General features: G+C 42.0%; 1 protein-coding gene across 1 annotated transcript in view; it reads left to right on the top strand.

Annotated features, from left to right (window-relative positions):
* Positions 1-439: 439 nt before the first annotated feature.
* The window catches only part of rspry1 (ring finger and SPRY domain containing 1), a 67860-nt gene continuing 51991 nt past the window's right edge, over positions 440-16308 (top strand). The window contains exons 1-2 of the mRNA XM_043707140.2: positions 440-1300; positions 13651-13703. Of these exons, the coding sequence (XP_043563075.2) occupies positions 870-1300; positions 13651-13703 (484 nt within the window). The 5' untranslated portion in view covers positions 440-869. The remainder of the gene's footprint in view (positions 1301-13650; positions 13704-16308) is intronic.

Here is a 16308-nt window from a genome sequence, read left to right as displayed (position 1 = left end):
CTACACTCCACTCACACCATGTGAGGGGTCCTTTGATCTGTCTGATAAGAAGTCTGCATCAAGGTGCTCTCTTCACTTCACCTGACAAAGAGGCAGCGCTTCGAAACCTTGTGATTTCAAGTAAACCTGTTGGACTATAAACTGGCGTCCTGTGACTTTTGACCTTGTCCACCCCCAGTCCCACAACGGCACCTCCAAACCCGCTGTGACTTCACGGAGAAGGCTCGAGAACCGATGCGCTCGGGCGACAACCCGAACCTAACTCACAAGTGGGCAGTTGCGACCGCCCTCCCATTTGCCCCTTTGAAAATAACGACGAAACCAAAAGATCGAACCGACGTGACGGGCGGCGACGTCGGGGATCCGGACGCATGCGCAGTAACCCGCCTGCGCAAGCCCTGCCGAGGAGGAGGCGGTGGTGGTGGTGGGACCGAGACGGAAACCCGCAGCCAATCAGAGCGGCCGGCGGCTCGGGGAGCGGCGCGGGCCTTTTGCAAATAAACCGTCAGCGGCAGGACCGGGCCGAGTGATCGGTGACATGATTTGCGGCTGGTTTAACCGCTAACAGGAAGCAAAAAAAAAGGGTGGGAGGAGGAGGAGTTGTTATTGTTATTTGGTCCGGCCCGGCGACTGATACCTTTCTTGATTTGGGTAGGGGGAGAGAAAAGGTTGCTGTTGTTTTAAAACAAAGATGTCGGCGGCGGCGGCTGCTGCTGCCCACCGTCCGTCGGTTTCGCTGGCGGAGTTAAGATGGCGGGCGGCCTGGTGCGCTGCCTCCGGGGTGCGCCGTTAGAGCGGGACTGAGAGGTGGTGTTTCCCCTCCCCCGGGAAACAGGATGGTGACCGTGTCGCGGAGGCGGCCTTCCTAGATGATCGTAGCAGCCTGGACCGTCTTCCACGCCACTCGGAGCCTGGTCAGAGGGTTACTGCTTTCCCCGGAGTCGCCCGGCGTTGCCGCCGCCGTTGCCGCCACCGCCAGCCGAATGGGCAACAGCTGCGTGTGCCGGGACGGTAGCGACGCCGAGGAGAACCCGGGCCGCCCGGGCGAGCTCGGAGCGGCCGAGCGCCGGGGGCACCCGCCCCCCCTCTTGTCGTCGTCGTCGTCCTCCTCCTCGCATCATCACCGCCACCACCCTCAGCACCACAGCAACAACGCTGAGGGCGAGCCCAGGAGCCGCTCCCGGGACCCGGTCAGGCCGCCCAGGAGGGGACGGGGTCCCCACGAACCTCGGAGGAAGAAGCAGAATGTGGACGGCCTGGTGCTGGATACCCTGGCTGTCATTCGTACGCTGGTGGACAAGTAAGTGGCAGCGCTCAGTTCTCTCTCCCCTCCCTCTCCCAGACCAGGAAACTGACTCAACTGGCTTGCTCACTTACCCTTCTTTCCCCACCTACCAGGAATGTGTAGAAAACCCTTCCTGTCGATTGGGTTTAATCGCACAATTCGCGAAAACTCAGACTCTCCTGGTAATGTTGTTCAGTCGTTTTATCTTTATTTCTTCATCCGTATTCATCAACATGAGCTCAAAAATCAGAAATTGTCTTCGCCCTTTTAAATAACTTAAAGTTGAGTTGCCTTTTGTTAGAAATACATTAAATTGTCCCTTTTTATTTTTGAGAACTGACACTAGCTTGTGCAGCTTATACCCATAACGTTTCATAATAGGCTCATGTATCAGTTTTAATAATCCAGGATGTTTTGGTTGAGGACAGCAGTAGTAAAATTAACTACTTTTGGGCAAAAGATGCTGGAAAAAAACTCCAACTGAAATCCAATAAATCTTCTAGCGTCCTAAGATGCTTTAAAAAAAATCCCTCAGATTCTGAAAAGGTCCCAGCCATTTAGAAGTTAGCAAAGTTGAACAATCAAGGAGACAGACAAAATTGAAAACTACAGGTCAGTTAGTTTGAAATCATTTGTCGGGAAAGGATTGAGTTTTTTAATGGACGTGAAAGGAAGTCTTAATGTAACAAGAAGATCATGGTGTGATCAAAGTATGGTTTGCCCAAAAAAGGGCATGGGTGACTCAGTGAAAGAGAGTTTGATTCCACCCTTGGATGACTCTGCATGTGAAATGTTTGCATGTTTTCTGTATGAGGTTCCTCCAGGTGCTCTGGTTTCCTCCCACAGTCCAAAGATATGCAAAGAAGGTGGATTAACCATGAGAAATGCAGGGTTACAGAGATAGGGTATGGGAATGTGTCTGGTTGGGATGCTCTTCAGAGGGTCAACTAGGGCTCAATAGGCTGAATGGTATTCTTCCACGGTGGGGGCTTCTCCTGATTCAGTGTTGAGAGCCTTTTGAGGATATAACAGGGAAATTGCATTAAGGGAACCCAGTAGATATTGTATGTCTCAATTACAAAAAGGCATTCAAAGCATCTCTCACACACAATGCACAAGGCAGAGGCTCATTGAGTTTTGGAGTAATATGTTAGAGTGAATAGAGATTTGGAGCTAGCGTGTTTCAAGCTTATTGGCTATGGCTAGGAATGTGCCACAGAAATTAGTCTTTGTAATTTATATTAATGACAGGTGAAGAGACATAATATAGAGGAGCAGCCAAGTCAACGTTTCGGGCATAAGCCCTTCAACAGGACTTATGCCCAAAACTTAAACTCTCCTGCTCTCCAGATGCTGCCTGACCTGTGCTTTTCCAGTGCCACACTTTTCGACTCTGATTCTCCAGCATTTGCAGTCCTCCCTTTCTCCAAGAGACATATGTCCAAGTTTGCAGATGATATAAAGCTAGATGATAATGTAAACCACAGAGGGAACAAAGATTCTGAAATGTTTTTATAGATGGGTTAGTGAGTTGGCAGGTGGAGTATATTGGGGGGAGCTGTGGTCAACAAAACAGAAAACCGGAGGGCAAAACTTGTAAATGTTGATGTTCAGAGACTTGGGTGTACCTATGACGTGCTCACAAAGTTAGCACGCAGGTACAGTAACAGTCAGAAAGGTAAGTGGCATGTTGGCCTTTGCAAGATTAAAAAACAAGCAAGCTATGCTAATGTTTTACAGGAGTTTAAAACCACACCTGAAGTCCTGTGCAGTTTTGTCTCTGGATAAGAAATGATATCTGGTACAGAAACTAACTAGGTCTGGCAGTCTCTCTGTGGTTGCTGCGGATTTTGAGTTTTGGTAGCATTTGTTTTTGTTTCAGATTTACAACACCTATATTCTGTTTTATAAAAGGGACTCTAATAGCTGGTTTGGGAGCTACATAGTAAGATTCATTGGATTAGTTCCTTTGGATGAGAGGGTTGTTTGATGATATGTTGGTTTAGATAAATGTTGAATAAATTGGTTTGGTTTTCTCTAGAACATAGACGAATGTGTGACACTTTTATTGAAAGTACAAAATTCTGATGTGCCTTGACAGAATGAATACTGAGGTAGATTCATCAGCTGGAGAAGCAAAGATCCAAACAGTCTTTGAGTAAGGGCCATATGAATAAGGATCAAAAGTGTTGTCCTTCACATCTGCTCTACCATTCAGTAAGATCATTGTCAACATTCTTGCAGATCCTCAATTTTGTGTCCCCTTAGTAAGCAACAATCTTATATACTTCTGCCTTAGATACTTAGATTCTACATCCACTGAGTGTTCAGTAAGAAAATTCCAAGGACACACTCACTTCCTGTGAGTGAAAAATGTTCCCTCATATCAAATCTAGTGATTTCTAAATGCTGAGCTTATTATAACCCCACCCATTAGATTGTAGTATATTCGCAAACTTTAAATTTTCCAGGATTACTTTCATATCTGATCAAATCAGCTGTTTTGGCACTAACAATTTTGAGTCATAATTTATAATGGGTCACTAAAAAGCATGTTCAGGGTGTAGCATGTAGCACTTGGGTTTATGGCACTTTAGTCTAAATTTATATTGAACAGTGTACGTAAATTGCATTTTATTTTATAATGTTGCCTTTGAGTCTTGAATTACTTTTTTAGTGCAATATTTCCATTTGTTTATTTTGAGAAGAATATAGAAACAGTTACCATTACCAAATAATCCCTTGTTACACAGTTTTTCTCATTAAGATGTGTTGTCAAAATAGCTCAAAGAACTTGGGAAGAATTTGGATACATTGTTTTGGAGCCGGTTAGCACTGTTCGTGGAATGTGATGCAAAATGACATCAACATCATGAATTCAATCCTCGTACTGTCTGATGGCATTCATGAGTCTGCCTACTTGCCTTGCCCCAAGACAACTTTTTTTTCTCTTGTAGCGCTACAAGACTGTTGTCTTTCAGGACAGTTGCCATTTCGCTAAACATAATGGTGAAAATGTGGAAGTTGTTGCATGCAAGGTTTGAAGCAAATTAGCACAGATGAGATTTGACTCACCAATACTAAGTCATAAAAATGGCTATTATAGAAATATGTGAGGATAAGGTGGTAAAATATAATTTGAGTGGAAAGCTCACCTGGAGTATTAATGTTGGTCGAAACCAGTTCGGGTATATGGCCTGTTCTATGAAATGGTAGCTTTGCAGTGCTCTAAAAGACTGTCAACATTATCCAAAGCTATTTGCCTGAAATCTTATACTTGGATATATAGAGCATGTGAAGAGTTAATGATGACTTGTGTGCAAACATTCTTTTATTATACGAAATACTGTTTCGGAACTTGTGCTGGCTCCTGCACAAGAGTTGTTAATGTGTGTTTGAGTGCTGCTGGTCTTTTAAATGTCACATTTTTATCTCTCATAAAATTCCTTCAATATTTGTAAAGTACTTGGACAATCGTTTCAAATTTTGAACAATGATTTCTTGCACAGTATTTGTAGTGGTTAAAAACAGGACATATAGATCCTTCTGCAATAGCTGAACCACCTCTCATCCAACTTCATCTAACCCCCGTCAACATACTGTTCCATTTTTTTCCTTCATTTTGTCTTGCTTCCCTTTTCTATTCATCTCCATGCTTAATGTTCTACATTCTAACCATCTTCTGGGTAGCCAAATTCCCTATAAATTTCATGTTGAACCTTTCAGTAACTGCTTATGATCAGTAGTTCTGGTCTTGCCTGCAAGTGGAAATGTCAGCTTTACCTATTCCTTAAGCCCTTCCAAAACCATCAACTGCTCTATCCATCTAACACCTTGTGTCTTCTGTAGCAAAGATACCTAGTCGTAGTCATACAATATGGAAACAGACCCTTTGGTCCAACTTGTCCATGCTAACCAAGATTCCAAGACAAAAGCGAGTCCCATTTGCCGGTGTATCCCTTTCCTGTTCGTGTACCTGTCTGAATGCCTTTTGAATGTTATAACTGTATCTTCATCTACAACTTCCTCTGTAGTTCAATCTTTCTCCTCTCCTTAAAAATATGCCCTCCAGTTTTGAACTCCTCTAGACTAGGGAAAAGGCCTTTTGCTGTTCACCTTATCTGTGCCCATCCTGTTTTTATAAACCTCAAGGTCACCCCTCCGCCTCCTGCAGTCCAGAGGGGGGATAAAAGTCCCAGCCTATCCAGCCCCTGCGCAGTCCTCGTAACATCCTGGTAAATCTTTTCTGAATTCTCTCCAACTTAATGATAACCTTCCTATAACCGGATAACCAGAGCTGCACACAGTACTCTGGAGAGGTCTCATCTACATCCTATGCAAACTCATTATGAATTCCCAATTCCTAGGGGCAGACCAGCAAAAAGTATTACTCCTGATCGCTCAAAAATCTCCCAGAGGTATAGCACAGTCTGAATGAAGGTTGAAATCATATTGAACTAAAAGTAGATTTAACAGTACAATAGCGCCTCGACTTAGGAACTTAATCCGTTCCGGGACCTGGTTTGCAAACTGAAAAGTTCGCGAACTGAATCAATTTTTCCCATTATTCAGATAGCGTAAGAATGTTTGGATGGCTGTTCACAGCGCACGCGCTAAAGACTAACTGAATGAGATTATGCGGGGCCCGAGAGCTTTTCGTTCAACAAGCGCATAGCAAAACAGAACAATGAAACCACGTGTTCGCACATGGGCTTTTTGCGTTTGTACCTTCGTTCGTACCTTGAATTTCGTATGTATGTTGAAGCAAAATATTACGTACAATCCTGTTCGTAAACTGATTTGTTTGTGAACGGGGTCGTTCGTATGTCGAGGTGCTACTGTACATTTATAAAATATAAGAAAACTGCTCTGTACAGTACCTCTCAGAAAGCTGCTTTGTTGCCAGCTGACATCAATGCATGTGCTGTCTCGCAGGAAAACTGGCATCAACTTCATGCATATACAGAATGTTGCAGATTCTGATGCATGTGTGCAATGGTGCAGAGATTTCAGCACACAGAACAAAGCGTGCACACCAATCCCTGCTGGAATCAAATTATTGCCAACGGAAGTAAACATTCTCCAATACCACTTCCTAATTCTTCAATGATGTTATAGCCAAATCGTGCTGCCAAAACTCTCGTTATCCCAGAACTACCTGTACTCAAAAGGTCTGAGCAATGAAGACATCTTAACTACCCTGTATACCTGTGACACATCTCGAGTTATGTACTTGAGCCCTTAGGTCTGTTAGATAATACTACCCAAGGCCTTACCATTAACTGTATAAGTCCTGTTCTTGTTTGTTTTACCAAAATCAATACCTTGCATTTGTTCAGTTTTTAATAGATATAGCCCTTTCCTTTCATTTTTTAAAATTTTAACCCAACTTCTTTTCATTTGGTGACCTGAAGTACACTCAGTACTTGGGTACAAGCTAATCAGGTTTGTGACAAGGTTAACTTAATATATGCTATTTAATTTCTTTCTAGAAATTAACCCATGGGGTTTATTTACTTGTCTATAACCGTATTCAAAGGTAACTTTCTTTCACTAATCTCTATCTTCAACATCTTTGTTTTCTTCAGTCATTCTGTGCCATTACCCTTTTAGATACTTACTTTCCAAGGAGTAAATTGTCTGTTATTACAAAAGTACCATTTCTGTTAGCTATTTGAAGTTTATTTACAAATCGCAATCATTTGTTACTCTATTGTATGTTGGCATAGTCCTCCTGTGTTGAGTGTAATCATTGTCTCTTCAGGTAACACCATGTCATCTCTGTTCATTTGAAACCGCAGTGGCTGAGTTCTTGGTTTGAACCTTTTGGCTGAATTAATGAATTATGCAATGCAACATTTTGTTTTTTTCTTGTATTGAAGTTTTAGCCTTGATCGTGTGTTCAAGTCTTGTAGAATTTTAATCTGCAAAATTTGACCCCAGCAAGAATGCTGTTAAATGAGTCAGGCTGTCATTGACTTTACTATTGTAATGATATTTCTAGCATTTCATTTTCAAACTAAATTTGAATTAAAAACATGATATTTCATACACGGCAACTCCTGAGTGTTATGAAGGTGGTATGTACTGTACCTTTGAGAGTAAAAACTGGTAAGCACCTGTCATGTGACTGATTAGCAGTCACTATGTGTACTGGAAAATTGAAAATATGTAACATTTGGCTGTAAACTAGACACCTCAGTTGTTTTGATCGCCATTTGAATTTAACCAATCAGTTTAAATTGTGCCCCAGATACTAAAACCCAATCGAATTTGAATTTTCATGTTTTGACAGCATCAAACCAATGCTTTGAAGTTTTATTTTTAAAAAACAGGCATTTTGGACAGTTAGCCAGAAAGAGCGCCAACTGCCATTGAAAGACTGCTATTCACCACACCCTCCGTCAAAGGTGCCTTTTTCATATGAAACGTCTTGGCAGAAGAAGCCTACCCAGAAAGATCTACAAAAAGAGGAAATCTATACCGGAGATGACAGCCGCTTTTGAAAATGAAGTTGCTGTAAATTTAATAGGGGCTCTATTGGATCAGTTAGGTGAAAATGAGGACTGCAGATGCTGGAGATCAGAGTCAAGATTAGAGTGGTACTGGAAAAGCACAGCAGGTCAGGCAGCATCCGAGGAGCAGGAAAATCGACATTTCGGGCAGGAGCCCTTCATCCTTTTCCAGCACCACTTTAATCTTTGGCTTTATGGATCAGTATGTTGTTAACAAATCTTTGAGAAAGGAGGCTTAGTTGTAAACAGTTTTGTTTAATGTTCATTTTTAGCATTAAAGAATAGGATTGTTTTTTTGTTAAATAGTGGAATTTGGGTGGTTCGTTGTCACTCATACTGTAACATTACGAGGCAAAGTGAGCTTTTCTCTGGGTTTGGTTTAATTAGCAGAAGGGTTTACTGCCATGTCGAAACAAGTTTGGCTACTGTTTGAACATGTACATCAGATGCCAGAACAAAAGAAAAATGTTTCTGGTAATTTGATATAATGGAAATGGGTTAACAGCAATTGTAATTTGGTCCCTTGATTGCTGGAATTCAGATGGGGTATTGTGCTGAAACAAGTTTCTGCATATAAGGTGAGTGTCAGTTACTCAACTATAGATAAACTCTAGGCTTACTGGGCATCCTTACACACTCCTGCCAGTGATTTGAATTACAGTGGGAAGTAGAAAGCTCAGCTAAAGTTTCTACATCACTGAGGTGTGCGGACTAGCTGTTGGTTGGCATAGATGTGAATGTCTCTTGTAATTAGTAATCAAATATCTTGAACAGGATGTTCATAATTTCACGCTGACCTAAAAGATTAATTTGGAAGACATGTTCTACTCTTAAATGAAGTGTGGCTTTTTGGAATTAAAATTCTGAACTCTAGATGAATTCCTTTCCAAAAACCTTAAATTCTCAAATTCTTGCAGATGGAATTGTAATTTTTCTAATTTCAAGTTTGATTTGCTGCTGCCATTTTGACGCAACATGTGCAGATAAGTGTGTTAGCATTAACCTTTCTCTGAAGCTTACCACAGATTTCCATTGACACAATCTGATTTACTAATTCAATCTTCTTGGGGCATTTAAGTATGCCACTACAAAAACAAACAATGTTGCAGCCGAAGACCTATTCAAAGTATGAACATGGCAGTCATGAAGCTTGAGTTTGGAGAAAATGTCTCAAGGCGTCGGGTGGTAACGGTTTGGCAGTGGAGGAGGCCAGGACCTGCTTGTCCTTGATGGGGTGGGAGGGAGAATTGAAGTGTTCAGCCACCGGCCGGTGGGATTGGTGGGTGTGGGTGTCCCAGAGATATTCTCTGAAACGATCCACAAGAAGGAATCCTGTCTCCCCAATGTAGAGGAGATCTCACTAGGTGCAACGGATGCAGTAGATGACATTCTGAGAGGTGTAGGTGAATTTCTGATGGATTGTGGAAGGATCCCTGCGGCCTTGGACGGAGGTGAGGGGAATGGTGTGGGCGCAGGTTTTGCACTTCCTGTGGTGGCAGGGAAAGGTGCCAGAAGTGGGGTGTGGGCTGATGAGGGGTGTGGACCTGATGAGGGAGTGGTGGAGGGAATGGTCTTTGCGGAACACTGATAGGAATTGGGAATAAGAGATGGCATTTTACAGGAGGTAGGGTGGGAGGCAGTGTAGTTTAGGTAGCTGTGGGAGTCTGTGGGCTTGTAGTATGTCTGTGGTTAGTCTGTTACCAGATACAGTGATGTAGAGGTCCAAGAAGAGGAGGAAGGTTGCCGAGATGGTCTGGGTGAATTTGAGGTTGGGGTGTAAGGTGTTGGTAAAGTTGATGAACTGCTCAACCTCCTTGTTGGAGCACGAGGTGGCGTCAATACAGTCATCAACGTAGCGGCGGAACAGGTGGGGGCTGGTGCCGGTGTAACTGCGGAAGATGGACTGTTCCACATAACCGACAAACAGGCAGGCATAGCTGGTCTCTCCCACTCAGTCAAGGACATGCAGGTCCTGGGCCGCCAAACCATTACCACCCGACCACCTGGAGGAGGGACACTTCATATTCCCCTGTGGATTTCAACAGCTTCCTCATTTCTTCTCCCCCCACATTATCCCAATCCCAAACCTCCAACTCGGTACAGCCCTCCAGACCCATTCATCACTGGCCCCTTGGACCTAACAGCTTCTTCCCTCACCTTCATCCACATATCGCTTTCCCAGCTAACTCCCCCACCCTTCTCCCATTTATCTCTCCGCCCCAAACCACAAGCCTCATTCTTGATGAAGGGCTTATGCCCGAAACGTCAATTCTCCTGCTCTTTGGATGCTGCCTGAGCAGCTGTGCTTTTCTAGCACCACACTCTCGACTCACCATCCTGACATGGAAATATATTACTGTCCAATCAAAATCTGGAATCTCTTTTTCGAAGAGTATTGTGCGTCTTGCTACAGCACATAGACTGCACCAATTCAAGAAGGCAGCTTGCTACCACCTTCTCAGGGGAACTAGGGATGGGTAATAAATGCTGGCTCCCCAGCAATGCTGACACTCATATTTCCCAAGAGGATTTAAGAAAAAGACACATTGCTAGAATTCTTTTGAGGATGAAGCGAGTAGGGTGGATAAAAGGGAACCAGCAGAACTTCAGTGGACTAACTAGTAGTGTCCATAGGAATTTGGGCTGGAGGCTGTAACTGTGTACAATCTGCATTAATTTGCTGAGGGGACAGAGTGCACTACAGCCACGTTTACTAGGTCAGAAAAACAAATTGAGGATAATGAGTCTGTAAAGGGGTAAAGTAAGTGGGTGAAAGGTTTTAGCAAATGGAGAATAATATGGATATTAACTACTTTAGTTGGAAGAATGGAAAAGCAAAATATTTCTTAACCAAGAGAAAATGCAGAATTCTGTGGTACATAATGATCTGGGTGCCCTTGTATGTAAATAACAGTTTGTTGCTACAGAGAATAATTAACCAAATGAAATGTTAGCCTTCGTTGTGAGAAAGATGGAGTGTGCATTTGCAGAGGTCTTGAGCTCTAAAAATCATTTGTGTGACTGCAGCTGCAGTGCTGTGTACAATTTCGGCATACTTATTTAGGATAGTTGCTTTGGAGGCATTTCATAAGGTTCACAAAGCTAATTCCTGAGACGAAGGGCTTTGTCTTGAGGAAAAATTGGGCAGTCTGGACTTTACTGGAGTATAAAAGAATGAGAACTGATTAAATTCTGAGGGAAATTGATAGGTTGGATACTGAGAGTGTTTCTCCTTGGATACTGAGTGTATTTCCCCTTGTCGGGGAATTCATAACAGGTTGCACAATTTAAAAATAAATGGTCTATCAGAATTGAATTTCTGAGGGTGGTCATTCTTGACATTCTCTTCGCCAAAGAGCATACTCGAGACTGAGTTGGACAGATCTACAGCAGAATTGAGAATTAGGGGAGGGAAGCAGAAAAGTGTACCACAACTCCTTGAGTGCCTTGATCTTTGATTGAAGGCTGAGTGGACGGCTCCTCTTTCTTAGCAAACATCTTCATAAAGATACTGTGAAAATAGCCATACTGGAATTCGTGCTTGTACTGAACTGCAAGCATTGGTAACAGACAGTTAATCAAGGTTAGTTTTATTAGTGCCTTTGCTCATTTATTGAAACCTTAATCCATGCTGCATCTCCGAACTTGTCTACTTTGTCACATACCTCGCCCATCTTCCATCTTGCATTGTCCATAAAGTTGAAGTCATCCAACGTTGTCTGTCCTAAGTATGTACCAAAACCTGTTTGGCCACCATACCGGTGGGTTAATATTTTGTGATGTTTTAGTTCTGCATCCTGGCATCTGAAGTGTTTTGTTTTTGTAATATATTTGCTATCAAGTTTATTATAATTCTGGCTTATGCAGTTAAAGTACTGGGAAACTTAAGACCCCTTTCTCTTAGTCACTATGACTGAAATCTTGTTTGGATTTGGTATTTGTGTTTATATCCAGATACTGTTGTTAGATGCATCTTGCTAAAGTTTGGACTTAAATGGACATTGACAATATGAATATGCCATAATAGCTTGAATTTATATGATCAATATCCCAGCTAGGTGTCAAGGCAACAGGGAAAAGAGTGCCACAGTTCTTGTTTTAAGTTTGGGAAAGGAGTAGGACCGGGTGCATTGTATTGTGATTTCTAATGCTATATTTGACATTTGAAAGTATAAACCCAAATATTAAAAGTGACATATCATGGTGCCACGATACTTCTGTGTGCCAAACCACATTTGTAGCTGAGAGGGCAGGGAGGATGTTTTTCCATCTTTTGCCGTTGATGCTATGGAACTAATGCTTGCAACGTTTACAGAGGAACCTTGATTATCTGAAGGCAATGGGTGGGCACTATTTCATTCAGATCATTGATTGTTCAGTTAATTGGTTTCCTCTCTCAGACTTTCTGGTAAGTCTGCTCCCCATTCAGGAAACAAGGCAGCAGCCCTGTACAGGACAATGTTGGAGATATTATCTGGGGAAGGGGAGTGTATCTACACCCCTATGTAGAACTCCTGGGAAAGTAGTGGGGGGGGCGGGGTGGGCAGGGGAGAGAGGGGGGAAGGAAGGAAAGGGAGTTAGGGGAGAGGAGAGATGGCGGGATGTCAATCATTTGGAGATGGTGCCTGGACTGTCCAGGACTGTTCTCGGCAGCATTTCAATGGGCCAAGTTAATTTTTTATCATTGCACCTATAACCAAGCGACGCAATCAGGGTTGAAACAGCTTTTGACGTTATGCTTCTATTGGGACCTTGAGATCCCCTTCAGATAATTTGAAATTCGTATAATCGAGGCTCCTTATAGACAGCAATTACTTTGACACTAATCCACAGTCAATTCATGCTCACTGTTCCTGAAACTTGAGTAGCATAAACTTTATCCTTACTTGCTAATGTAGTGGTTTTGTTGGGAATTTGAAAGTTACATGGCTCGTTCTGTTAAATTGACTGTCAATAATGTCTGCATTCTGCCAGACTTGTCACTGGGATACTATTTGTTTTACAGTATGTAAGATGTTTTAAGACATATTAATGGTGCTTAACAAATCAGCAGGCAAAAACCTATCATGAGATGTTTTTGAAGGAAACCACAGGGGAATTCCATGAAGTTAATCAGAAACAAAACCGTGTTGTCACATTCCATTAGCCAGTTTTCACTTTGAAAAGATTGGGAAAGATGTCCTTTAACATCTTGTACTTGAGGCTGCATTTGAACTCTCCCCAACTAACACACTAAATATTTTAGCAGCCTATTTAGCAATTCTGACTGTTTCTATCCCATTAGGTAGGAAAAAGTACTTACTAACTTGATTTAGCTTATCTTAAGTGTGAGAGATGAGTCATTTAAACTAGTTGTTATTTTAATTGTTAACCTTCAATTTATTCATTCTCTTCATGCTAAGAAGATTTGGGAAAGTGAAATGTATCTGTTTGCACTCTATCTACACTCTGGTCCAAAATTTAACTTAATATGTTACAATTTAAGGAAACGAACATTTCCCATAAAATCCGTTTTGATTTGGACGCTTCCACACTCGACAGCAACCCAACTTTTGCTGGCCCATAATGGACTTTGCATGTAAATTTCTAAATGGCTGTATAAGTGGTTACTAGTGGTGATTAATAGTTTTAAAACATTCATGGTGATTTGGTGGGAAAGTCGTTCAGTTGTGTGCAATAGCACTTCCAGTTTTTTTTTAAGAAAGCTAAAAATTGAGGTAGATTTTTAACTGTGGGAATTTTTTTGCCAAAGCTTCATATTACTGCTTTCTGCTGGTTGTCTTTTTAATTTTCTAATCCGAAAAAAAAGGACCATAACAATATGCTGAGAATCTTGTTTGTTTTTTTCAGTGACCAAGAGCCGCCGTATTCAATGATCACCTTGCATGAAATGGCAGAAACAGGTAACTACCAGACTGAACAAAACCTCAAGTAGGGGCAAAACATCAGTAATAAAGTTGGAAATTTCTGGAAAAGCTCAGCAGGTCTGGCAGCACCTATGGAGGGAAATCAGTTAACATTTCAGGTTGAGTTCTGACGAAAGCTCACTTAACCCGAAACGTTAACTGATTTCTCTCCACGAGTGCTACCAGACCTGCTGAGCTTTTCCAGCAATTTCTGTTTTTCTCTGACTGCATCTGTAGTGTTGTTAAATAAAAACATTCAGTAATTTCATTACTGCCAGTGCACTGGTATTTTTATCAGACTGAACAGAATTTGAATGATTTTTTTTGTAAAGTTTTATTCTTTTAAGATTCATTTGATGAAGTGGGGAGGCTGCTCTGAACCTCATTAAGTACAGCAGTGGATTGTTGATTTGTCGTTTGTCATGTTTGTACCTATCTCTCTCTCTGTGATGCTTTTTTTTATTCATTTACGGGATGATGGCACAATTGGCTACACAGCATTTATTACCCATCCCTAGTTTCCCAGAGGCCAGTTAAGAGTCAGTGTAATACTATAGGTCTGCAGTCACGTGTAGGCCAGACCAGGTAGAAATGGCAGTTTCCTTCCCTAAAGGACATTAGTGAACCAGACGGGTTTTTCTGACAATCAACTATGGGTTCTTGGTCATCATTAGATTATTAATTCCAGATATTCATTGAATCAAATTTCACCATCTGCCATGGTGGCATTCAAACCCAGATCCTCAGAATATTATCTGGGTCTCTGGATTAACAATCCAGCAATAATACCACTAAATCATCACATCCCCTACCTGACAGGGAACCTAATGGAACTAGATGTTATTGTTTTCTCATTTTATTTACATGCTAACTAATTTGTGGGTGTTAATACTAATTGTGACCAGTCTCCTGTGGTTAAGAGTAACTGTCTTTGGTTAGTCTGTCATGTGAAATGGTAGCAGCATGTTAGGTTAGAAATTTGATTCCGTTTGAGTAGAGATAAGAAATAGCAAGGGAAAGACGTCCCTAGTGGAATAATATATTTGTCCTGAAACACAAGTCCTGTAGTAAGGCACAGTATTAAATCAGGAAATGCAAGGAGCTTGTAACAAAAGTACAACCATAATTATGGGGGATTTTAAAGACTGGAAAAATCAAACTGGTAAAGGTGGCCACTAGTTTGAATTTATTGAATATAAATGTGTTTAGAACCCACTGGGGTTATTCTGATTTGGTATTGTGTAATGAGGTGGGATTAATGAAGGATCTCGTGGCAAAGGTTTCCCTGGGGAAGAGTGATTGTGGCATGCTAGAATTTTAAATTCAGTTGGAGAGTGAGAAAATAAGACTGTTGCAAGTGGGCAGGAATGGCCCAAGTGGTCGAGGCATGAAGACAAAAGATGGGATTGTCAATAAGGAGTGGCATATGTGTCTTTTAAATATGTTTTTATTGAAAAAGTAGATTTTAAAATATTACAAGTACAAAACAATACAAAAAAATTTTTGTTGCAAACCTTTCGTCCCCTGTCTAGGTGACATACTCAGTGCTTGGGAGCCTCCTGTGAAGCGCTTCTGTGGTGTTTCCTCCGGCATTTATAGTGGCCTGTCTCTGCTGCTTCGTGGCTAGAAACTAGCCACGCAACGCCACAACCAGCTATCCTTAGTAGCCACGCACGCAGACGACAAGCAACATGAATTCGACTGGGACAACACTACCATTATAGGGCAAGCCAAACAAAGAGCAGGCAGGGAATTCCTAGACGCATGGCTTTTATCCACAAACTCCATCAACAAACACATCGACCTGGACCCAATATACCGGCCACTACAGCGGACAGCTGAAACTGACAACCGGAAGCGGCAGGGGCAGGCCACTATATATGCCGGAGGAAATATCACAGAAGCGCTTCACAGGAGGCTCCCAAGCACTGAAGATGTCACCTAGACAGGGGACGAAACGTTTGCAGCAAAAATTTCCAGCTCGGCGAACAGAACCACAACAACGAGCACCCGAGCTACAAATCTTCACCCAAACTTTGAATACAAAAAAACCCAAAAAAAATCCCCAACCCACCCTCGTACTAATGTATAAACATATATATAGAATAAATAAAAACCCAACCTGGCTATTTAACTAAATAAATAAATAACCAACAACAAACTAATAGTAATGACTCAGCCCAGCCAAACAAAAGACTCATATGTTCACAGTTCCTCCTCCCTGAATATTGGACTTGTAAAACACCATCGTTATGGCTATATAAAAGCCCTAATTAGTGTGGCAGATGAATCTGCCCAGGTGTTCCATAAAGGGCTGCCATGTCTTATAAAAATTCTCAGTTTTGTGGTGTACCAGATTTATGAGGAAAATTAAAGGGAAATATGCTCCATAACAATCTTCATAATATCCAACCTAGCAAGATATTCTTTCTTGCACAAAACATGAGAATATTGAAAAGCTTTTTTTCTTGTGCATGTCTGCAGGAAATACAGTGGGCAAGTCCCAAAGGGGAGAGAGAGAGGGTCCTTAGAACATAGAACATTACAGTGCAGTACAGGCCCTTCAGCCCTCGATATTGCGCCGACCTGTCACACCAATCTG

This window comes from Chiloscyllium plagiosum, unplaced genomic scaffold (genome assembly GCF_037043375.1).
Source record: "Chiloscyllium plagiosum isolate Xiang-an unplaced genomic scaffold, Cpla_swu_hap1 HiC_scaffold_17, whole genome shotgun sequence".
Lineage (NCBI taxonomy): Eukaryota > Metazoa > Chordata > Chondrichthyes > Orectolobiformes > Hemiscylliidae > Chiloscyllium > Chiloscyllium plagiosum.
This window is presented reverse-complemented; position numbering and strand designations above follow the sequence as displayed.